Below are 26,024 nucleotides of genomic sequence, written 5' to 3'. Positions count from 1 at the left end.
GATTCATAGAATAGTTAGGGAGTTGATGAGCAAAAGGAGATACTGTGGATTGTGCACCTTTCATTCGCAGTACATGAAATTCTGAACTCTACTGCTGTCTCCGCATCTGATCTCCCAGAGGGTATTTCCCTCAGTTTGGTGAAGATCCTGAGCTCAGTCCTGATTCTTTTTTCCTATGGTAGGCGTTCCTCTAGTTTATTTCACTTCTGTTCTCCCTGACATATCTTCCTGCCATTAAGGACCATCTGCAAAGACAGTAATAGAGAAGTCTAGGTTCTGCTAAATAAGCAAATCACACGTATACAATCCTTATGAAAAACTTAATTTGAAGCATATTTAATTTTCTGATACAGAATTTCTATGTTTGATATTGTACATGCATTGCTGGTTAGGTGATCTGGTGTTATTTTCAACCCAGGGCACTACTAGTTGGTCAGCAGGTTATCAATTTCTCTAGCTATGTTCTGATTTGAACTTACATGATATGCTTTCAATTATTCTCAAAGTGTTTTCGGGTCCTATTAACGTAACTCTTTTTCATATTTTATACATAACTTTTTGCTAGTTTTCTTAATTAAATCCTGTTAAGTTTGATTTCTGCACCAAAAGAACTTCATAGGATTTAATCTTAGTCTCTTTGGGAAATAATTGACGTTGATTCCTACTTTCTTGGATTTGGTAAAGTTTTCTTTTTTTTTTTTCACTTCAAAAACGTTTTTATTTCAATTGCATTAATCACTTCTGCTATGGTTGTCTGATGAAGCTGGAGGTCATCGTCGGGATCTTCATTTAAGTTCAAATTGGATTAGTAGCTGAAAAACAATCTTTCTTTTGCTATATATTGATTAGTTCTTGGTAAATGTGCTTGGAAATTTGTTGGTGCAGAATTCAAAGTAAATCAAATTTAATCAAGAAAACTAACAAAACTATGCTTGAAATATACAAACAGACGTATAGTGATGAAATCCGGAAGTATGTTGGAGACTGTCCAAAGGTAAAAAACCTCATGTTCATGTGGGATGATGTGGTAAAGTTTTCCCCAAAGATATGATTTACAAAAGAGTAGAGTTGTAAGAATTTTTTTCTTAAGATGTCAGTTAGTTTAGCTATTAAAGATCTTGACAGTTTATCGTAAGATCATGGGTACGAAGAATTCAGCCTTCGTTATTTATCCTTTGCTAAAAAAAAAGGAAGTGAATAAAAGTGAGGAAAAAATAGTAGATTGATGGAGATTTGGATAGTTCCAATAAAAGTTCAAGAGCGATCGTTTTAGTCCTTAATGACCCAAAAAATTACACATTAGTTCAGTTATAATAAGAAAGGAAAACAATAAAATGCATTAAGTCAGGTCAAACAAAAAAATAGTCAACAGTTCAAACTTAAAACCAAAATGGAAAGGAGAAAGAAAAAAAAAAGAGAGAGAAAATGTCTTTCCGTGATCTTCTTCTCTATCTTCATAGTAGTTCTAAGAAATCCGGAACGAGAATTAGAGTGCGTTACTCTGTAATTATACTTTTTTCTATGTGGATGCTACTTTTTCTGTCATAAAAATGAAATAGCATGGACTGACTAAGAAAGTTGGTTTCCTAAACTCAAAAGAGCATGGACTTGGGCGATTAGCTTCAATCAGAATATCCTAATGTTGTGTATCCGCTGAAGATTACATAATGTTCATCTAATGCTGAAGATATTAGCTATATCTAAATGTTCTTATAGCTATACCGAAGGATGATCTAATGTTTATATGGGCATTTTGCCTGCATCTCAGCCTGGTTTTCACATATTAAACACTGGTTGTATTTGAAATATGTTCAACCAGCGGAGGAAGCGTGTTTGGAGAGAGAAGAGGCAGCACCGGTTACTGTTGCCTCTTCTCTTAGATGCAACCATGTCATCAGCTTCTCCCTCAGCTGTTATTGCTGCCTCTTCTCTCTCCAAACACGCTTCCTCCGTTGGATGAACATATATCAAATACAACCGGTGTTCTGTACCTGCATAACAAAACAAATTTATTAGATGCAAGAGGGGCTACGGGAGGGTAGATTAGCCACAGGGTGGTGTGGAAGAACTGCGCCCACTGGCTTGGATGAAAAGGACAGTTTGGTGACCACATGCCCTTTTATCGCCACACTGTTGCACCGGTTGAGGCCATCGGTGCGTCAACTTCGTCGTCCCTCTTCGATAATAAGACAACCCACAGTCGGGAGTTCATCCGCTCCGGGAGGTATGGGACTTCAAGAGGTGATCCATCACGTCAAAGATGGAGTAGTAAGAGAGGAGGTAATCCTAAACTTAGCTACTACAGTATTCAAATATTGATAAAAATCATTTTAAAATAAAATAAATAGTTAAATGAGTAGAACTCACGCAGAAGTATTAAATCTTTAGCCATTTGAACAGTAAAATAGAGATTGAAGTGTTAAATAAGGTAAAAAAATTGATCTTTAGAAAAGAAAAAAAAATAGGAGTATGATTTTTGCATACTATTTGGATGTAATAGTATTAGGGAAAAAAATTAGTTGATATCATAATCACAGTTCAATATAGTCTAGATCTGTATACACAGAATTATTTAAGGTATTTTAGAAATGTAAATACTAAACTTTTAAGTTTTATCATATGAATGAATGAAGAGTGAACTCAAAAGAAATTTTTTAATCTAATCTCCATGGTATCTAAAGTTAATAAGTATGAAAATATAGATGTGAATAGTTAGAAAAAAAATTATCCATTTTATTATGTTAAAAATATATTTATATATTTAGTTGGAGGATAATCTCTAATTGCAAGGGAAAGACAATATCAAATTTTATGTCTTAGATCTATTTTAGATTATTATTCAAGCGGATAGATAGATAAAAGTTATATATCAAAGTCTTAGATCTATTTTTTTTCACTCATTGCAAACTTCATGTCAAACTCATACATCATTATATACTTCCAATCAAATAGTAACTCTTTAATCTCTTTGTATCTACTATATTCTTTCCTTGGCATTATCAGGAGCACATGACGCATGTTTTGATCATGTCTTTTGGATACGTACCAAACATGATTACTAATAGCAAGTTGGTCATATTCCCATAAGATATATGTCGAGCATCCATCCATCTGGTCAAAAGGTTCAAATTAGACTTTGGACCCACAAAAAAATATCCATGAATATATTAACTCAGTGGATCTGGACTTTGCTTATGTAGCATGGTGCTTCAATCTTCTAAGTCTTGTTTTATCCACCAAATTGTTTGTAATGTGACAAGGAATCTTGAGTTTCTATGCAGAAGTTGAATCTCTGCACCTTCCAAAAGTAACATATGATGATGATACACAAGGAAATGTTCTTTTTTTATTAGGAAAGGAACTATCTATTTATGTATAACAAATCTTTCTCATTGGCCAAATTTATATGCGTATTATTAGTATAAGATATAAAATTAAGGATTCATTTCGAAAAAAAAATTCTCTTATTCTTTGGGTACATTTTTGGGCTAAAGATATTCATGAATTGTATAATTATACTGTTTAAAAAAGATGTCGTAATTAGTCTAAAATCCATGAATCTGATTGAATCAGCTCACAACATTTACATGGAGTTTGTTTTTTTTTTTTTTTTGAGGTGTTTTGATCGTTTAAAAAATGAAAAAATTGTGAGGATAAATTAAAAACAAATAGTTTTTAATAATTTATTCTAAAGTAATATATAATTCATGAGTAAAAATTAATATCAATTGATGATTTAGTGGATGAATTAAGCTACTAAAAATTTGGGTAGCTAATTAGTCAGTTGGTTAAGACCTGAATACCACAACTTACAGTTGGTCTGTAGCCATCAACAGTCTCCCCATGTCCGACCTCGGACGGACTACGTGTCGCCTTCCGAGTCAAAATCTCCCGTGTCTTCGCCGCTCCCTACTCGACAGCCGATCCCGGCTCTTCTCCTTCCCCCTTCTCCCCGGTAGCCGCCGCCTCTTCCAACTCTCAAAGAGGTCAAGTGAGATTTCGTCGCCTCCATCTCCGCCGCCCTCCTCCCTAAATCTCCTCCCGGGGAAATCCTACTTCTTCCAGCCGATCCTTCCAAGGGAGGACGAGATCTGGCGCGGAGCTTCGCGGACCCTCGCCCTTCGCCGCCTCCATCCATGGTGGCGGCTGCCTTTCTCCTCCTTCCCCTCCTCCTCCCCCCGCTTGTCTCCTCCGCGGACGCCGGATCCGACCCTGCTGCCCTCCTCGATCGCCATGAGTCCCAGCTGCGCCGCCTTGAAGCCCTCGTCGAGTCCCTCTACAATACAGTCGCCACCCTACAGGCCTCCCTCTCATCCTGCCCCTCCGGTCAATCCGACCACACCTTCCCGTCGTCCGCTGCGCTCCCCATGGATCTGGAGACCGTCACCCCCGTCCTCGCACCGCCACTAGCGCCAGCGGCGCCCGGGAGCGCGGGCGGCCAATACTCCTCCGGCGTATCCGTGACCAAGCACAAGACCTCCTGGTCCGAGAGGTTCCAGTTCGCCGCAGCGGCGCGGCTGGAGGCCGCCGCCACCGTTGCCGTCGTGCTCCCGTACGAGGATCTCGACGGCCTCAGCAAGTACTTCGCCGTCGGCGACACCCGTGGCCAGGTTTATGTTTTCTCCGCCGCTGGCGATATCATCATCGAGCTCCCGTCCCTCTCTGGCTCCCCTGTGACCTCCATGCTCTCCTACCTGTCCTCCCGCCGCAACGAGAGCCTCCTCTTCGCTGGCCACGCCGACGGCTCCGTCACTGCCCACCGGCTCTACGAGTCTGCTGCTAATAGTGATGATTGGCTCACACTCTCGGTTGGTAGCTCCAAACCCTTCATCCGTGGATCCCGCGAGTTGGATTCCCCGTCGATCTCCGGCCTCGAGGTCCATCAGGTTGGTCGCGCTCGCTACATCATTGCATCAGATGGTGGCGGGAGGATCAGGGTTTTCACGGAGAATGGCACCCTCTATGGCACCGCTATTGCTTCTAGCCCGCCCCTGGCTTTCATGAAGCAAAGGCTTCTGTTCTTGACCGAGACGGGTGCTGGGTCGCTGGACTTGAGGTCTATGGTAGTGAGGGAGACTGAATGCGAGGGGCTAAATGGCTCCATTGCCAAAGCTTACTCCTTTGACTCGTCGGAGCGGCTAAAAGCATATGGTTTCACTGCTGGAGGTGACCTGGTCCACGTCGTGCTTCTTGGAGATGTAGCCAAGCTCAAGTGTCGGGTTCGGGCCATCAGGAAATCAGAGATTGATGGTCCTTTAACGATCCAAACCATCAAAGGTTATCTACTTGTTGCGAGCTATGACAAGATCTCGGTGTACAACATCTCGTCACAGTTCTATGGCAGGGTCGGGGCACCTCGGCCACTGTTCTCTGTAACGATCCGTGAGATCAAGTCCCTGTTCTTGAATTCAGAAGCTGCTGCATATGGGCCATTAGATGTGAAGCCATTGATAGCTGCAGATCGTGAAAAGCTTGTGGTTTTGGGGCTTGGTGGAGGGTACATTGGGATTTACAGGTCAAATTTTCCAGTTTTCAGAGTGGAGACTAATGCTGTCGTGTGGAGTGGTCCTGTTCTTCTGTTTCTTTTGTTTTTGATTGGTATATGGCAGTTCTATGTGAAGAAAAAGGACTCCTTGGGGTGGACACCAGAGGAGTCCTTCAATGCTCCGGGTGCCCCATCGAGTAGTCTCTTGGGTCCTGGAGCCACTGAAAGAGCCTTTGCTGATGGTGTGAGGGCTGGCGAATTGAGGGAATTAAGGGGAGGAGCACTGAGAACTCCAGGTCGAAGGTATGGGTCTCCTACTCATTACACTGGAGGACCAGGGATACCATATAGGAGTGGCACTGCAGATCCTGGTTTTAGAGGTCCAGGGGAGCTGAAGTTTAGAGGGCAGAGCATGGAACCTGCAGGTTTTGCCAAGAGAAGAGAAACATTGTTTCCGAACAGCCAAGTTGCAGATGATAACATCGATTAAGAATTTCCTTGATCCAACAAATCCCCTTGTGAAACTTATCTGAACACGTTTTGTTGTGTCCTTTGAAATGTCATAGCACCATGGTAAGGTCACACTGTGAGATTACACATGTTGCATCTGCCCAATAAGCCCATTTTGTAACATGCACTGCTTACAATTAAACTCTACTTTAAGCAATATCTATCAGTGATCCTTATCATTTCATGAGCTGTCAGCCCTCAGCCAATAAAATGGAGTGAACATGTCATCACCATCTTTTCTTTTCTTTTTTTTGCATATTTTGGAAGTTGTTAGATGTGTTTATGATAGCTCCGATAGCTCCAAATGGAACTCTTTGGTTGGAAGCTTCTATAAGTTGAGAATTTACTATAGCTTGCACTTCACAGTCTCTCGCTGCTGAATTTTGGTCTACAACATCCATCGGTCTTGTCGGCATCATCTGCCAGAGAATAGAGAGCATATTTGTACACTGCTCTCAGTTATATGCATGCTGAGACCTGTTCTTACTCTCTTAATTATATCCTCATTTAGATGTGTTTAGCTTAGTTATAAATAAGGTCATTTGAAATGTTTGCACCCCTCTCAGTGTGAACCCTATATCAGAGTGTACCTTTGCTTTTTTGTTTTTTTTACTGTCTGTGTTCTTGAGTTAGTGATGTGACTAGTGTCCTGAACCATTGTGGATCTTGTGCTTATATCCTTTTAGAGATGCTTGGAATAAAAAGTTAATGGAGGTATGGCTCTGGCTATCCTTTTGGTCAGCTCGGAAGCAATCTAAACGAGATTTGCATCAAACGTCCGAGGATACCTTTTTCTGTCCGATCCTTGTTGATTCTATTTGGTTGTGAAGTTTGTTTTTTTGCTTTGTATGTAGCTTGTTCTCAGATTATATTTGTTAATGCTGTCTGATTGATAGTCTTTAGTTACTATGATGATCAGATAAGAAATTTGAAAGTGGTTATTTTTTCAATTATATATTATATTTCTCCTAGTAGCTGAGATTAACAAGGTTGTGCCTTTGATGGTGCTCCATCACCTATCTGGATAATATGAACCTTTGATTTAAATTTACTAACTCTTCTTGTATGTTTAGTTTCCTTGCAATTATGTTCTGGAACTTTGTTGTTTATGATGTGAAGAACAATATTTTTTAGCTGCCTCTACATCCTTTTTTTCTTTCAACCAATATCCAAACTGGCTTCTTTTGGTTAAACACTATTCAAGACAAAGTGTGATTGCATTTTGCAGTGTCTTCTCGACAATTCAATATAATACTGACAGCAAACCGACAGATTCAATCCATTGTCAACTGCTTTGGTCAAGCAATATTTCTTTGTACCATCATCTATTGGTGCAATTTTTCTTCATCATCAATCACATCGAGCTTGGTTATTAATTTTTCAGAAGATTAAGCTGACATCATCTTCATGTTGTTATTTTGGCAACTTTTTTATGTGGTTAATTGTTGCTAGAGGAAATGAACAAATAGTATGTGAAAATATGTTGAAACATGTGCAGCATGCATTCACAAGTGCACACAGAAGTGCATAATGTGAAACGCAGTCCTGAAGATTTGGCATGCCATCTTTCTAGTCTTTTGAACTACGCAAACCTTAAAGATATTTGAAAATGAGAAGTCTCTCCAGAAACTTGTGCTATCAGAGTACAATGAGCTGATTCAGATTTGAAACTATATCATGTGTAATTGATTGGTAGAATGGAAGAAATAGATGAGGAGGGGTCAAATGGAAACAAATGGGATGATGGAATTACATTTTTTTTTTTATTGGTGGTGTGTGCGTGCGCGCGCCTGTGTGGGGAGAGGGCGGTGAGGAACTAATGCAAGCAAGCTAGAAATTTAATTGCAGTCTTTGTGTAAGTACATAATGCAGTCACAAGTTATATTACAAAATCAAAATATGATCTTAGAGAAGAACTTTTCTGATTAGATTCTTTTAGTTTATTTTCTAGTTTTACTTTTGTCAAGAGTTATTGACATTTGATATTTTTATGTTGATTCTTCTCTGCCTGTTACTATATATACATTCTGTTCCTTGCATGGATATACTTCATTCTCCTATTCATGGTCCACTTTTTTGCATTCTTGGATCACCTCTAGACTGTCATGGTGGGACATAAAGTCTACTGATCTGTGATTCTAGCCTTACTGAAATGATCAGAGATTCTAGCCTATTTTTTTTTATTTCTGTAACAAAATTCTACTGATCTGTGATCTAATGATTTTTTTATCTGTAGCCAGATAATTGAATTAGCTTTCTTTATGTTCTCATTCTGTAGCTTATGGCTTTGGTAATTAAACAAAAAAGGGATCCACTGATAACTGATGCCGGATTAATTGTTTCTGTTTATCAGATTTGATGGTTTGGATTCAGAATATTTTAATAGTTTTTCCTGAATTCTGAGTCCTCCAGACCTATTTTATTGCCTGAAAGACTTGATACTGTGTTGCTCAAAAAGCTAAGAAGCTGTAAATCCTAACTATTTGCGGTCAGGACATGGATCCTTTCCGGTCATTGAGTTCTGTTGAAGGTATATGACTAGTCAAACTAGAGCCATAAATTACTCAACAGCCAAATGGTAAAAGTCAATATTCTGTTTCAACAGAATAGTTTACTTTATAAAGGAGATGATATCTTTTGATTAGGTCTTCCTGGAAATGACTGAGGTATGCATCCAACATTATTGAAAGATCTTGGTGATATATCCTCCAATTCCTTTTATGCAGCTTGGTTTTCAGCTAACATTGGCATTTAATGATGGGTGAATATGCATCTTCGGCTTTTGAGTCTCTTGGTGAGTTCTGCAGTCTCATGAATTATCAATACTTCTTTCACCAATTTGCTTAGTGTACGGTAATATGCACGTGAAATGCTAAATTTGCTACATTTTACCTTCTTTCCTGTTAGATATGTTTTAGTGAGCTGATTATCTATTGTGCTCTCTGTCAGGTTGACAGGCATCATGGACATAATGATGAATTTAAACTGGAAAACTAAATTCTAGTCTCTGTATTGTGCTGTTCTTAGTGTGAACTTTGGCATTAATCTGATCTGTGCAGTGTCTTTGGAGACGATATGTTCAGATCTTATAGGAAAAGATGATTGAAGGCTATTATTTCTACCCTAGCATTGAAGTTGGTTCTGGGAACTAGCACTGACGTGTTATCTTATGGGTCCACAATGTGATTTTATCAACTTCAGGTTCAAAACCAGATACTGCAGTCCCTCAAGTGCTTACCTCAATTGATGGCACAGGTTTTTATTCCTTTTTGACTTTGAGCTTTAAGGAAATTTTGAAGGGATAGTCAAATTTATCCCATGTATCTATGGTATGGCACATCAATTTTTTTTTCTCATCTCAACACCTTGCAGTTCTAAGGATTATATATTATTGGCTTATGGCAAATTCAGTATCCAACTCATGGAAACCACCTCAGACTCCATTGTTTCTCATCTTGAATAACCTCTGAGCTTGCTTGTCAATCCATCCAACTTACTTCCTCTGGTGGCTGAAGATCCAGGAGAGATATTTTGAAAATACTAAGCCGGTAGATTATCTCATTCATAGTAGAATTTTGAGGAACATTTATTCTTTATTGGTGCTTTGTAGATGACATTCACATGGTAGAAGGCAAATTTGTATTTGTTGGTAAACTTTCTTGTTTTCTCTAGTATGCATGGTATATAACATTTATTTCTTTTATATGTATAGGTTCCATAATGCTGATGACAAGGAATCAAATATCAGTCAGACCAATATTACTAATGCAAGGAATCAATACTGGAAGGATCAGAACTATATAGGTTGGCACTAGTCAGTATCTAATTTTTTTTAATTCGGTATTTGTTGATCAATCGTAAAAACTGATACTGGACATACTGATGGTACATTAGGTCATGATAAAGTGAGTGGTGGATTAAACAATCTTAGTCCCTCAGATTTTTTGCAATTACCATCTGGCACACCAGAACATCTCCAAAGCAAAGAGACTGCTTGGAGAACATGCAATGAGCTTCTTCTTAACACAAAATTTGGCAGAGAGCCATATATATTGATACCACTTGTGAAAGATGTGATTGTGGAAGTAAAATTCCAATCGATTTGGTTGAAGTGAGATTTAATTGATTAGATCAGAGTTTAATTTTTTAGATTTGGTTTGATTGGTTCAGAGTGGTTTTAGGTACTGTTCCATCAGAAAAATACTTAATCAGGTTAAATCCTATTAAATCTAACATGTTTCTTTTTTTATTAGGAGGGGGCTGTTGGGATTTTGATCTTTTTGTGCAGGTTTTTGGAAGTGTTATTAGCAATTTAATCTGTAATTTGGATTTAACCCCTTCTTGTGATGATGTGAGAGTTTGGGAGGATCTGAAAGGGTAACCATCATCTAAGTTCTTGATTGGCTCTAATGATCAGCAACTAGTTAATATATTTTGGATTAATTTTTAGAGAATTTCTGTTATTCCTCATGTCAAAAATCTGTTGGAAGCTCCTTAAGAAACTTCCTACTTATTGTCGATTGGCTGAACTTAGCATATGCCCCCCTCCTCGTGTTACCTCTGTCGTAAAGAGTCTCATGAGCAGAATCATATATTTTTTTCTTGCATCTTTGTTATTAATGTTTGGCAACGACCGAAAGTTGCTTTCAATGTTACTTGCTCTAATTCTCTGAATGGCCTAATGCAGCCTAGATTACCGATTGACGGATCTGGAAAAGAATAATTGCCAGTTGCTTGGAATATCATCATTGCATATAGAGTTTGGATGATCTGAAAGGTGATCTAGTTTTCAAGGGAGTTAAGCATGCTCATTCATCTATTATTTACAGAACTACAACATATATTATGGGTTGTAATCAAACTCTCTTTATCTGAAGGATGTTTAGGGTCAAATTTTGTTTCAGTTAGATGGTTTGAACTAAATAATGATGGTAGATTTAACATGCAGGAAAAAGAGGGTGGAGCTGGACGTGTGATTAGAGACAGATCGGAAAATGTGCTTTGACAAGCTGTTCCTACATATTCCTATTAGCATGATTGGTTGGTATTAAATGACTTTTGAGGTAGACTCTTGATGTAGAATACATTATGAGAATGCTGAATGAGGAGGATCAACCATCTTTTGAATAAACAAATCTCTAACTTAATAATGTAATTCACCTTTTTTAACTCGCACAATTTGCTAAAAATTTGATCAAAAAGAAGTAATTGGTCGAGTAGGATTGTATTTTATGCTCCAATGAACATGGCATGCATAGTCTGTAATATAGACTGTTGGGTTGTATTTTATGCTCCAATGAACATGGCATGCATAGTTAGTTAACATGGCATAGTTTGTAATGATAGACTGATCATGTAGGTCTATTTCCATTTCTTTTCTTCATGGTGATTTGGGTGATTTATTCTGACTCAATCTGCAACTGTGACTGCATGGAAAGTGGATCAAAGCTTAATGCAGGATCAAATTATATGGATTTTGGAAGTGATTTGTCATGTTTCCATCTCAAGCTTTTGTAAGTCTTCAATTACAGCATATTATAAGGCATCCTTTCCACAGAATAGAGTTCAACCTGATGCATTTTGATATCCACTATGAATGATGCAAATTGGAATAGCAACCTCGTTAGAACAACATAAATACATGCCAACCATAATTAAGTAGTACATGATATCACTAGATGGAGAATGACAATGAAGTTCCATTTACACATCTGACAGGTTCATTTGAATAGCCATAAACACCAACTCCCAAAGTCTGAAGATACTTGTGAGAAAGTAACTCACTGCAAGTCACCGAGGGTTCAACATTATCATTCATCAAAGGTGACAGTAAGCTGCTCTATTAAGTCACCATAATCTATCAACTAGAATAATGGCTTAAGTAAGACAAGACTGATATTAATGATAATTCCAATTGGGGAAGGCAAAAAGTAGCAACCTGAAACATACAAAGACCAATCTCCAAGTTGCTTCATGGCAAACATAACACCCAAAATGGTATCTATAATTTACCAGTAAAATAAGATTATTAGTAGGGAAATAGTCTACTGTACATTCGATATGAGAAGCAATGCCGGTATGAATGCATATATAATCTTTTTGCCAAAGCTCCCTTTGCCTTAATTTCAAGCTTTCATTGCCCAAACACCGTTTCTTGATGGCTCCCCTCCAATCGACCGAAAGCAATTACTTTTTAACAGTCAAGTTAATATCTTCAATTTCACCAACAGTCGATCCACAGAAAACCAGTGAGGAAAAGCTTGCGCAACAGTGTCCCGTGGCTCGATATCTATTTGAGCAAGCAGTCAGCAGGCAGAAACAGAAGCAGGATAAGAGAACATGGGAATTCAATGGAAGTAATGACCCCTAGAAATATCAGAATACAAAGTAACCTCTGAAGTGATGATATGCAAAACAGGAAGGCAAATATATGAGTTAATAATTTTTTATATAGGATAAATCTATTCAGCCGGCAGGAGTTTCGGTTCAACTCAAAACAATATACTTCTTTAACAACATATTTTGCTTCATCACATGAACTTGTTAATCAGCATTTTATCAATTGCACAAGCAAGTAATCAGAAGCTGTGCTACCTAAAGCATAAAGAACAAAAATACAATTTGACAGCTAAAAGCTACTACATTTCCTTTTTTTTATTTTTCCACCTTATGTTTTCATGTTAAATACAATTCTCTCAGAATATTCTTTAGTTTGCAGTGTTATAACATAATGGAGAATTTAGATTAGTATAAAGGTCTCAGTAAAATAGATGTTAGCAAGAAAAAGAAAAAAAGGAAAAATGGGAATACAAATTAAGGCACGGGAAAAAGGAAAATTTCCATTTAATTTCTTGCTTTCAGTGTATAGGAACTATATGAAATTGAAGAAGAATAATGCAACAAATCTAATGCTAATTGCTGGCAGTAGAAGACAAGATAAGAGATATGATGATAGTCACAAATCACGATTATTAGTAGAATAGAGATGGGGAAGGTGCATGTGATAGATCAATTTTATCAAATATTGGTATGGTCAACTTGCATTCGGGTAGTAAGTGCAATACTACTAATGACCAGAGAAAATTTTGCCCAGCCAAACAAGTTAATCAATTAGTTGTACATTTGACTCACACTAGGGTAATAACAAATGGCACAAAAGAATACCTGTAACATTCCAGTTTAGTTGATAGTTGTGAGGATACATAAAGCTAAATGAGTCTATTACTATAAAATTAGGCATGAACATTTTTTACAGTGTGATCTCAGACCTCTTAAGTAAATCAACCAGTTAGCTCATCAGGCTGTGAGGCATGACAATTGGTATTATCTCTAGGCATGTGACAGGCCCAAGAGGAAAGGTATGGAAGGACCGAAAGAAGACAGTTTGAGGAGTCGAACCATCACTAGGATGAGCATCATATGTCACTGCTTCAGTTTTAATGAGAAGGTTAATCTAGTCTTGCTTTAGAATGGAAGAGAAACTTGGACAATTTATATGGCTAGATGGACCTACAACACAACAACAACAAAATCACAAGTCCCAACCATTTGGGGTCGGCTAAAATCTTTTTGTATATATTGTTTCTTCACTACTCAAGATACTAATCTATAAAGCATTGTTGGTCTCACAACTGTCTTTTAAAATTTTTCTTTTAGTCTTAAAAGTATCCAATGACCACACAAGACTCCTGATGTTGTTCATCATTTTAACTATCATATTTTTACTCTGAATAATATTTTCAGCATCTCTCCATCTTGTTCAATAATTGATTCAAGATACCTATAACTTTTACTAAAAGAGACTTCTTGTCTATCCAATTTAACTATATTCTTTTGTCCATTTCTATAATTACTAAAATTATATTTTATATATTCAATTTTAGTCCTACTTAATCTAAAACCTTTAATTTCTAAGACTTGCCTCAATAACTAAAGTTTATAATTAATTCCACTTAAGCTCTCATCAATTAAGATAATATCATCAGTAAATAACATATATCGGGGAGATTCATCATGTAAGTGACTAATAAGTTTATTCGTTATCGATATGAAAAGATAGGGACTTAATACGAAGTTGTAATGTAATCCTATGCTAATAGGAAACTCACTAGACACATTCTCTATAATTCTAAGACTAGTAGCTACATTATCATACATATCTTTAATAACATCAATATTATTAGTGGATATTTTTTTTAAAAATCCACAATAATAAATCTTTAATAACCCTATCATAAGCTTTCTCTAAGTCAATAAAAACCAAATGCAAATCTTTCTTTTTCTCCCCATACTTTTTCATTAATTGTCTTAATAAATAAACAGTTTCTATGGATGATCTTCCAAGCATAAAATCAAATTGATTGTCAGAGATATTTATTTCAAGCCTTATCCTACTTTTAATAACTCTTTCCTAAAGTTTCATAATATGGCTCATGATTTTAATTTTTTTATAATTTGAATAATTTTATGTATCATCCTTAATTTTGTAAATTGATACTAAAAAACTCTTTCTCCATTCAACAAGAATACTTCTAAATCTTATGATTTTATTAAATAGGCCAATTAACCAAAATACTCTCTTATCCGCTAAACTTTTCCAAACCTCAATAGAGATATCATTAGGCCCCACACTCTTTAACTATTTTCATCTTCTTTAATGTGTCTTTTACTTCATTAACTTTAACTTTATGAATAAATCTATGATTATTAAATCTATCATTATTATTTATCGTTAAATCTAAGTCCTATGTGGAATATTCATTAAATAATTTATAAAAATAATTTTTTCATCTTTCCTTAATCTCGTCATCTTAACAAGTATTCTTTGATCTTCGTCTTTAATGCATCTAATATTATCTAAATCCTTATGATTTTTTTCCCTAGCTTTAGGAATTTGATATATATCTTTTTCACTATCTTTAGTACCTAATTTATTATAAAAATTATCATAAGTTTTTTATCTTACCATACTTACCCTTTTTAGCCTTTTTTAGATACTTTTTATTTTTTTCTCATTTTTATAATTTTGCCAATATTTAAAACATGATCTTTTAGTAAAAATTACTTTTTGAACTTCCTCGCACCACCACCAACTTTCTCTTAAGATTACATCGCTATCTTTAGTTTCATAAAAAATCTCCTTTATTAAGATTCTAATCTTATTAGTCATCATAGTTGAAATAATATTAATATTCTCCTTATCTAAGTTTCATATCATCTCCCTTTCCATCTTATTCTAAAAGTGTTTACATTATCATCCTTAAAATTCTACCATCCAGTCCTAGTAAATTTTTCTACTATCTTTTTCTTCTTTTACTTTCTACAGTAAATATCTAACACTATCAACTTATGTTGATTCGTCAAACTTTCACCAGGAATAATTTTACAATTTTTACAAATAACTTTATTTAACTACAGTTGTGACCACTATTATAAGTAATCAAATGTTCACCTCTCTTCCTAAAGTGAATATTTACAATTCTAAAATCATACGAAGTAACAAAATCGAAAATCATATCACAATGATTTACAATGTTCACCTCGCTTCATTTCCAGGCGACGCGCTTCAAAGAGGCGTCGCCTGGGCGCTCGCCCAAGCCCAAGCGCCGGGCGCTTCGGGCGAGCGCCTAGGTTAAACTAGGCGACCGAACCAGCGTTTGAGGTTTGGTTCGGTCTCCGATACTTTAGTTGGTTCAATCGAACCAACTAAAGCACCGATATCAGTGTGACTTCCCCAACCCTAACCCTGCTCGTCGTTCACGCTACTGCCGCCGCTGCTTGCTGCCGCTCCCACTCCCACCGCTACTGTTGCCACTGTCTCCGCTCGCTGCCTCCGCTCCCGCTCCCACTGCTCGTTGCTGCCGATGCCACTATCGCCGCTACCGCTGTCGTTGCTGCTGCTTGCTACCGCTACCACTGTCGTTGTTCGCAGCTGCCGCTCCCGCTCTTCCCAATCAACACCCTTGGTCTTCCCTTACACTCTTCGATAATATACTGTTAACAGTATACATTATACAGTTAACAGTATACTGTTAACAGTATACATTATACAGTTAACAGTATACTGTTAACTGTATACTAATAATAGTATTTGTATTTATTAAATTAATTTAATAACATATTTTTATTAAAAATTTAAATAATTATATTTATTAATTATATTCTATATTTTTATATTTTAGTACCTCACTTCGCTCGGGCGAGCGCCTAGCGCCTCGAGCATTTTTGGACTTTGGCGCCTTTTGGCGCCTAGCATTTTTTAAATCACTGTCATATCATCATCTTCATTTCTCACCCAAAAACCCTTTATATATTCACCATATGTTTTTCCTACATGACCATTCAAATCTCCTCCAATTATAAAATTTTCAATTATAAGCATTCCTTGAATGATATCATATAAAGCTTTCCCAAAATTCTCTTTTGGTTTGATCATCCAATCCGACTTGAGAAACATAAGCACTAATGACATTTAAAATATCTTGTCCTTTCATAATTTTTAAAATTATAATTGTATCTCCAAATCTTTTTACATCCAAAACATTGTTCTTAAGATCCTAATCAACAATAATTCCTACACCGTTTTCATATTTGACTTTTTTAAAATACCAAATTTTAAATCCAAAACTATCAAACTCTTGCCTACTTGACACTACATCCAGGCACCAATCTAAATGGACCTATTACCTTTAATTTAAACATAAGCATTTGAAACAAATAACTCATACTCATCAAGATGAAGGACAAGTTCTCCCATCTATTCAAATGGAGGTTTCCTCATGTGAAAAGCGATGAAGTTTGCCTTCCGCATTCTACTTGTATGATTTTTTGTCATCTTCCCCCCCTAAAGATTGCAAAGTTCCAATAGCCTCTAAACAAAATCTTCCACTCAAGTCTCTTTTTACACTGCACAATACATAATGACACATTTAATTGGACATCAATATTGACCCCAAAAGTCAAAGAAGCACATGCTGGTCCAGACAAATATCAGTCTCTTTTCATCATCTGTCCAAGCCCTTTTAACACTACTACATCTTTTACACATCACCAAGTAACTTATAAAAAATTAGCACCCAAATCTTCCATATAAAACTAATATATAACATAACCTTGTTACTAAAATAAGTTATTAAAACATGACAAGCAGTTTAAGTAAAAGAAAACGGCGAAGAGAAGTCACTGAAATATTCACCTTGAAAGATAAAGAACACTTAGTTCAGCCTTCTATTACGTGTGTTACGAACTCCATCAACATCAGAAGAACCCAAGGCAGAGTTTCTTGCTCTTCTTCTACCAGAGTTAGAAGGTCCTGCTGCACTGGTTCCTGCAGAAGGGTTGACACCAGCAGTATCTCCATGTATCACAGCAACAGAACTTGAAGCTGATGCCTGATCTGAAACCATCACTGGCTCAACTCTATGACTATGCTGATGCAAAGGTTCAGGGCTATGATGATTGAGAGAAGAAGTCGGTGAGCCAGCTGGACGTGATAGATCAACTCCATCCTGAAAGACTGCAGAGGGAACAAGTGGATGGCCTGATGTGGGGTCTCTAAGCAAGCCAAGTCCTGTAGAATTAGACCCGGTACCCTCTTCCCTCTGAATTCTTCGCATCCTTCTAGTAGCCAAAGTACGTGCAGCACCGAACCTTCCCTGTCTCCTTGAAGGCCGATATCCTTCAATTCTGACTCCATCATGCACCTCTTCATCCACATCATTTCTCCTTGAGTTTGCAATTCCTTCTTCCAGTCTGTCCCGTACCTGCTGCCTGAAACTCTCAATTCTATTTGCATGGGGTCGAGGGGGTATCTTCAGACCAGATTGCCCGTCTTCTCCACATTTCTTGTGATCTTTAGTTTCTTCACCCCCACGACCGTATATAGGAGTGACATTAATTTCAAGTACATGTCCTTTGCAGACAGGGCATTCAGAATTCACCGAATGAGCATGAAGCCACTGATACAAACAAAACCAACAAAAAAGATGACCACATGGAGTAACGACTGGATCCTTGGCAAGCTCATAACAAATATTGCATTCAAAGTTAGCAGCAGCGTTTCCGCTCTTGTCTTCATTTTTCTTGTCTAAATATTCAACCTCCTTGCCTTCGGCACACTTCCTGGAAGCTTCTAATGCCCTCTGAGACTGTACTATATCATGCATTAGCCTTTCTGGGCTAGTCAAGGAATGTGCACCAGAATCAAACCGCTGGCCATCATTAGAAGGCCTACGATTTCGGCCCCATAACCGGTTGGTCAACTCTATCAACCTCTGGAAACGATATTCAGGGTGTTCGCGGAGCTCTTGTTGGACGGACAGTGCATCACCTTGGGCAGTCAGATCGCTCAGACGAATCTGCGAGTACACTCCAAGGGTGGCCTCGACCTGACGATGAGCAGCTCGCGAGGAAAGCTGAGGAGGAGGTGGATAACCAATTTGGGCATCGACGCCACAGGCTGAAGGTTGCCTAACGAATTGAAGAGGAGGCACCGGCTGAGACGGCACAAGAGGGCTTCTCTCTGGGATTATTGGTTCGTTGCCATGGACAGGAGGCAGTGTGTATGGGTCATCAAACGACTGCGATTCTGGACCATAGTTAGGCTCACGAGATGACGAGTTTGGATTGTACTCAGAACCTGGATTGTTGTTGTCAGCAGCATGAAGAGGATCGGCCGGTAGTATGTCCGGAGTGGACAAGGCGTTGGACGGGGAGTAGGGTGCAGAAACGTGGGCTTCTTCGGCGATCGGCGACCAGGGCAAGTGCACGGAACTAAGCGTGAGGTCGGAGCCAAGATCCCGGCTTTGAGATCGACGTAGAGAAGGAAGGCTAAGATAAAGATTCAGATCCATTCGGCTGCTGCTGCCGCCGCTTGCGTTTTGCTCACCAGCCATACTTCTTCTCAAGACCCCTAATCTTCAACACTCCATCGAAACCCCCACCGAATAAGGGTCAAGAAATCCTCATCTATTACCAAAACGCACTATCAAAGAGCGGATTTTTCTACCTAATTTCAACGAAAATTCTCCCGCAATCTCATTCCAACAGCATGTCCGCCTTGCAAAAACAAGATCTAAGTTAGGGTATGATCAATTCGAACTAGGGTCATATCAGAAAATCGGTGGGGGAAGATCGATTCGATCGAAGAAGAAGAAGAAGAAGATGAGAGCAACAGAGAGGAGTCCAACAAAACGACGACGGCAGATCGAAGAGAGGATGCGTCCGGGAATCGTACCTTGAGCAGATCGGCAATCCATCATCGGAAGTGCGAGGTCGCGTCCAAGGCCACCACAAGCGTCCATCTTAGAGCAGGAGATGACGAGAAATGACCGAGTTCGGCTCCTTTCCCTACCGCCTTCTGTATTCTTATTTTATGCTCATATATATATATATATATATATATATATATATACACACATACATGCATGTATATACATATACATGTATGTGTATATATATATACATATGTATGTATATATGTACATATACTTATGTATGTACATATATACATATATATCTATATACATATGTATATACATATATATCTATATATGTATATATATATATATACATATATATGTATAAATGAATATACATGTATATATATATATATGTATGTATACATGTATACATACATAAATACATATATATAATAATTATGAGCAATTTCCCTAAAAAGATTTTTTTTCAAACGATGCCTCGTGTTTTTCCGTATAATGTCATTATTTTGTATGATTTTAAAAATACTCTTTCCTTCCCTTCTCTATCCATCACCTTCATCTTCTTCACCCTATCAGTAACGCCAGCCTTTCCTCGTTCATCACACTTGTTGTCCTTGCCTCTTCCGCGCACGTTGTACTCATTGCCTCCACCCCTCTCGATCACCACCATTGCCAACACAACGAGCGATAAGTTGACAGCAAACCACTACCTATGATAGGACTGACGAGTAAGGAAGGGAGTCGAGGCGACATCACAAATGAATTATGCCAAGAAAGACAAGTGGAGAACGCAGAGAGAGAAGAGAAAAGAAAAACATTTTTTATATTACAGAAAACGCGAACACCTTCCGAAAGAAAAACTTTTTCCAAAATATCAGCTTATAATTATTATTATTTTTTAATTAATAAAATATATAATGTATAAAACACTCGATGCTTCTAAATATTTGAGTATCACAATGAAGATTTTAACAGTAAATAATAAAGACAGCATTAACGCATGCAAACAGTAAATAACAAAGACAGGATATAATATATAAAACACTTGAGGTTTCAGAGGCCAGAAAAATGATTTCTAAATCTGACAGCATTAATACAAACATTTAATTGTTAAAATAGATCAGACAGAGAACATAGTGATAAATAGTCCATAGCATTTTTTATCACAAGAAGCCACTTAAATCTAATTTCAAAACGAATTGCCAGCTTAATGCAGTTCGCGTCATGGCAGACCATAAAACACACCATGCAAAAACGAGCAACTCGAACATTACCAACACTAGGTAGTGATGGGAAACCGCAACTCACGTATCACAGATAACTGCAACATATTAGTGTTGATATCACGTAAAGCCAACCCCATCAATAACCAAAAAGTATCACATGAATCATCACTTATTCAATGATTGAGATCAAGCAAAAAATGCATCCTACCAGCTCTTAAGATCTGTCATGCCAAAGCAACATATGATGATGATGTCCCAACGGGTAAAGTTCAGAACAAGTTGCAATTCGTCAAATGTTAGATCTGCCATGTCTTTGCATACTATCTCACGTACCCGACTTGAAGTTGCACTAACCTCAAGAATGAAACTAGGAGCTTGTTTCTTGATGTAAAACATCAATAAACAATAAGCAGTAAATACTAGATACTCTTGCATACAAGGTCCAAAGTGCAATCCCACACATGTTATTACAGTTCACAAGAAAATGATACTAAACAGCATCTCCAGCAACCCATGGAAACATCCAGTCTTTTTTTGGGACAACACATCACCAAAAAGTAAATAACCACAAGGAAAAACTTGATACCTGAAGTTCAATAACATTGTAGAACGTAATACTTGCATTACTTCCACTCGCCTCACGATTCAGATGATTTTACAATAAAGTTCTGCCGGCTAATTGGATTCATCACGACTGGTGGTCCAGCAGTACGAGGCCAGGCCTGGAACTTCTTATCAGTTGCTTCCCACCATTCGTCCGAGATAGTTTTAGGTGTTGTACCTGGTTTTAGGTTAAGACAGGAGGCAAGGTCAACTTAAATCAAAATTCAAATGATAAATCATATACATTGTGATTTAACCGACCTCCAAAAATTTTTTTATCAGCAATCAGCACATCACATGCATATGCAACTGCAAAGGATGCAACAACAGCTCCGATAATTTTGCCTGTTGCCATGTTTGAACTGCACCACCAATTTCCAAAGAAATTTTAAGTTCTAGGCACTTATAACATGGAACAAACGAGCAAAGGATAAAAAGAAAAACAAGCAAGAATGAAAATGTAAGAGAAAGATGCTACACAAAGAAACAATGATTAGTTAAAAAACACCAAGATTAGAGACTAAAATCATTAAGCAATATATTCTACACAACCTTCTTGATGAATATATACCCCACTCAAGAACACTACACATTGCTGGTATTAATAAATGGCATGGGGGCAGGAAATGAGAACGTCTTATTGGCACCAGCACAGATTCCATAATTTTAAAGAGAAAATGTGTGGCTGAAATTACAATCTAAAAGACACCAAAAGCCCCCTTTCTCTAAAATGATGTGAACTTATCCTAGTTGCACACTGCTCTGCTCATGTATCATCTTCTCTCACTAGCCAATGCAGGTAACAACCAAGCACAAAGTCACATCCAGACTTCAATTTTTGCTGAAACCAATACCTGTTTAGCTGATTTAGTAAAGACTTGAATCATCAAATGATGACACATCTTTTTGCAGTCTGCACAAAATAAGAAAATTCTGTTGAATCCCTAAATAGGCCTGCAACATTAATGGACTGACCCAAAAGGTCAAAACTAACTCAGACGAATGATTTTAGGCAGGCTTGGCTTGAGTTTTATTAACAGGCGCCAAGCCTGGGTTGCAAATTTAAACCAACTGGTACGCAGGCAGGATTGGACTCAATTGTTAGACAATCCAGTCCAATCCGACCAGATAAACCATGCAGATCCTACAAAACAAAATGTGCAAACCCCAGTCTAAACCTAATTTTTCCCTCTACCACCGTTCCCAGTCCCTCCTTAGCACCGACTCACCCTTTCTCTTTTCCCATACCCTTGGCATCCTTAGTTCAGCAATGTTTTAGTCCCCGGCTTCATTGCAATGTCCTTGCTTCCCCGAATAAAAACCAATCATCATAAGAAGAACTCGAGCCAAGTATCTCACCTGCACAACTACTTTAGGCAAAAGCTCAAGTCACAAGAGAAGCATGGACAAATTATTTGCTTGCCGTATAAAATATCTATTTTGGGAAAAATGCCAACCACATAAGCACAACACTATGCATATTCTTATCAACCTACAACCATAGTGTTGGTTATCGAATTAAAATGATAAAAAAAGTCCAAGATTTCCGAGTCCATCAGTGCTACAATCTTGTTCTTGTGAAAGAAAGATTTTTTCGCTGTAGTTATCTAGTCAGATCTCATAACCCTGACCAAACCTACCAAACTTGCTGCATACATGACGGATTTGTGGTTTCCATTGTCATACGCAAAACAACTTGCCTTATTCCTCTCATAGAAATCAACATGGTCTAGCGCACCAGTTTGAGATGAATGTTCGAGATCCATTGATCCCGTATCCAAGGAGACCATCCCATAATCAAAATACACTAATCACGACATATATTATAGCACTTTTGCAACATAAAATAGAAAGAACGGGACGATGCAAGCATAGAATTGAAACCCTAGTTCTCCGGCCTTAAAAAGAGGTGCGAAGCCAGAAGATATCGGAAATTCGGAAGAACATCAGACAAGAAGAATTCAAGAGGAAGAATATGAGAGAGAAAGAGAAAGAGAGGAATCACCTCCTTCAACCTCTCGCCCAGTTGCAGCGCCGCTGATCTCGAAAGAACCAAAGTGCAAAGCGCCGCGAGAAGCCTCAGGAGAAAGGAAAGTTATAGCCACATTCTCTCTCTCTCTCTCTCTCCTCGGAAGAAGACCAAGATACTAAATCTGCTCCGTTGGTTTAGAAAAGAACGGTGGAGATTAAAGTTGGGATGCGAATTAGCGATCGAGCTTCTAATACGACACCAATCACCCATGGACGCGTGTCCATAACATGGGCCGGGCATTAATCCGTGTTGTAATAACTGTGCCTGCAGCGTTTTAAAATGACCTATTTACCTTTATACATTTTGTTATGACATATATGTCCTAAAAAAATCGTACCGTATCATATTATCCATCAGATACGCAAGTTTTTTATATTTTTCATATGTTTATAACAAGCTCAAGTGAAAACCTACTCTAGACTCAAATTGTGAACATCTATGTAGCAAAAAATATCATATGAAGAATTTATTGTGAAAAAGATTTTTTCATTCATTCAATAATATGTATTTATCTTAAATATGTGTTTAAATTATGCATTCAAATCATACACTTAAATATATTATTAATTTGAGAATCAAAATATATAATAAATACATAGTTGTCATTTTATATCATGATCTTTTATCATGCCCCTGAAAGATTGAACTTTAATCAAGGATGTCAATCTTACACTAATACAACTAAAATATCTTATAGATAAAAGATTCTACTAATTACTCAAAAGTATGGATATAAAAAATACATAATTAACATCTAATAATTTTATTTTTAATAAAGTGAGAGTCGATCACAATATATTTCATACATGAGCATAACACCAAGTTAGCGTATAAGTAGGTGGCTCCGATATAATCATAATATATTATAGGAGTAGATTAAAATATAATGTCAAGTTCGTGTAGTAGATTGGTGACCCAATTGAGTATTGTAGTGATGGTAGCAATTATTTAGTATTCAACTTCAATAATAGATCCTGCATCTATATTTTGTTTCTTTGAACTCGATCAAATTTGCTCCAAATAAGATAATAAAGGCTTAAATGTCCTATCATCAGTGTTGCCTACCAAATCAACATCGACGAAAGCATGAAGATGAAGTGATAAGTGTTTTTGAATGAGAAGTTCATAATTGAAAGTTCATTTAAGATATTGCATAACATGTTTTAGTGCAAACTAATGCATAGTAGAAGGCCGATGTTTAAGAAATATCTGCATGTGTAAAAAATATATACTACAAGGAACCAAGTACTTGTTGGTACTATATGAGATTTGTAGTAAAACTACTATCATATAATTTAAGTGACTTAATTGTGAAGGAGTGGAGTAACAATTTCTTTGATATTTTGTATATTTATCTTTAATAATAAATATCGAATATATCTTTTTTTAAATAAAAAAATCCAGAAGATATGAATGTTGCTTCTACTCCTAGAAAATAGCTTAAGGTTTCTAGGTCATTGATGGAGAATCGATCGATCAATTGCTTAAGGAATTACTTAATCTCCATAATATTATTACCTATAATAATAATATCATCCTAGACCAGTAAATATATAATATATCTTTTTTATTATCATAGGAATAAGAAGATGTCATACTTATAGTTGACAATGACAGTTCACATAAAAAATGAGCTAAGTTTGGTATATCAAGCTCTTGGAGCTTGATAAAGTCAATAAATAACTTTTCATATTTTATAAATATGATCAAGATAATAAAGGTGGATGAAGCTAGGGTATTATTGCATAAAAACATCTTCAATTAAATATCCCATAAGAAAATATTATTAACATCTATTTGCTATATATGCTAGCCTTAAGTGATAGCCAAGCTTACGACGAATCAAATTATTATCAGTTTAATAACTAGATTGAAAGTTTCTATGAAATTAATATTGAGAAATCTGATCAAAGCATCACATGCATTGCGGAAGAATAAAAAATAAAAAGCACAAATTTTTAAAAAAATATCTCATTGTCATGTGAAGATTGGTGTGCATAAATCATAAAACCAAAAACTATGCATACTAAGTGAGATTTGTCACATAGGGAGATTGTATATCCTTAAAAAATCTCAGATCTATAGGAGTAGATGAAGAAGGTCAATGGTCCTTATCTCTAGTAGTGATCCACATGATAGATGCGATGAAGATGCTCCTCAAATCACTACATGATCTTCCTCTCCACGTGCACCATGTAATCAAGAAGGAGCCGACCCTTCGTGTTGTCCACATGCTCTCAACTGGGGTTGTTTACTAAGGGAGAGAGGAGAGGAAGAGTATAGGAGGAGCGGCCAAGAGTTGACTAGCCTATACCACCTTTTGGCCTCTCATATTTATAGAGGTTCCTACCACTTAACCTTCATGGATCGTATCCTACTGGTATTGGATCTCTATCTAATTACTCAAACCTCTTTGATTAGTGGATATCTACCTAATAATTTCTTATTGGATTTTATCCATAAGATCCATTAATTCATATGCTTACTAGATATTCAATAAGATAATGACTCTAATGAATATCTCATATCTAAACCTTTACTTGTCATAACGCCTACTATATGTGTATGACCCTCTAAGCCTAATATCGAGTTAACCTTGAGTCATACCAGTTAGAACTTCTTTTAACTCAGTGAATTATTTTCTCTATAATAATTCACTCGACTTATCGACTATGGATGTACTAGGCCATTATGTCATATTTCCCAAACGATAAGGGGGATCTAATCAATTGGATCTCTCTGTCCTCAATTATTATTATTATTATTATTATTATTATTATTATATATATGGTCCCTAATCTATTTAATATCCTAGAGACAGTATATCAACTATGATATTATTAGGCCCATGCAGATATACTCAAGTTTTGCTCTAATCGGATTCTCTTGGAGAACTCCTACTCTCTCAATCTGAATAACTCTGGTCGGGGATTTGTTTGAGAAAGAAC

The 26,024-nt window shown here is 37.0% G+C and overlaps 3 protein-coding genes across 3 annotated transcripts; 1 reads left to right on the top strand and 2 right to left on the bottom strand.

Moving 5' to 3' along the window:
* The first annotated feature begins 3,747 nt into the window (after window positions 1–3,747).
* LOC135598941 (uncharacterized membrane protein At1g75140-like) lies at window positions 3,748–6,179 on the top strand. Its single transcript, XM_065093455.1, has one exon. It carries the CDS (start codon window positions 4,137–4,139, stop codon window positions 5,973–5,975), a length of 1,839 nt encoding a protein of 612 aa, XP_064949527.1. The 5' UTR covers window positions 3,748–4,136; the 3' UTR covers window positions 5,976–6,179.
* A 5,693-nt stretch (window positions 6,180–11,872) lies between these two features.
* LOC135598940 (uncharacterized) lies at window positions 11,873–19,366 on the bottom strand. The gene is made up of 3 exons (XM_065093454.1): window positions 19,230–19,366; window positions 17,190–19,051; window positions 11,873–12,284 (listed from the first exon to the last, which is right to left on the bottom strand). The coding sequence occupies exon 2, from the start codon at window positions 18,886–18,888 to the stop codon at window positions 17,209–17,211; it is 1,680 nt and encodes a 559-aa protein (XP_064949526.1). The 5' UTR covers window positions 18,889–19,051; window positions 19,230–19,366; the 3' UTR covers window positions 11,873–12,284; window positions 17,190–17,208.
* A 1,474-nt stretch (window positions 19,367–20,840) lies between these two features.
* LOC103996104 (uncharacterized) lies at window positions 20,841–23,189 on the bottom strand. Its single transcript, XM_009416932.3, has 3 exons — window positions 23,050–23,189; window positions 21,306–21,406; window positions 20,841–21,222 (listed from the first exon to the last, which is right to left on the bottom strand). The coding sequence occupies exons 2-3, from the start codon at window positions 21,397–21,399 to the stop codon at window positions 21,080–21,082; spliced, it is 237 nt and encodes a 78-aa protein (XP_009415207.1). The 5' UTR covers window positions 21,400–21,406; window positions 23,050–23,189; the 3' UTR covers window positions 20,841–21,079.
* Between the last annotated feature and the right edge of the window lie 2,835 nt (window positions 23,190–26,024).

The sequence above is a fragment of the Musa acuminata genome, chromosome BXJ2-1 (genome assembly GCF_036884655.1).
Source record: "Musa acuminata AAA Group cultivar baxijiao chromosome BXJ2-1, Cavendish_Baxijiao_AAA, whole genome shotgun sequence".
Taxonomy (NCBI): domain Eukaryota; kingdom Viridiplantae; phylum Streptophyta; class Magnoliopsida; order Zingiberales; family Musaceae; genus Musa; species Musa acuminata.
Note: the sequence above shows the minus strand (reverse complement) of the source record. Positions and strands in the feature narration are given on the sequence as shown.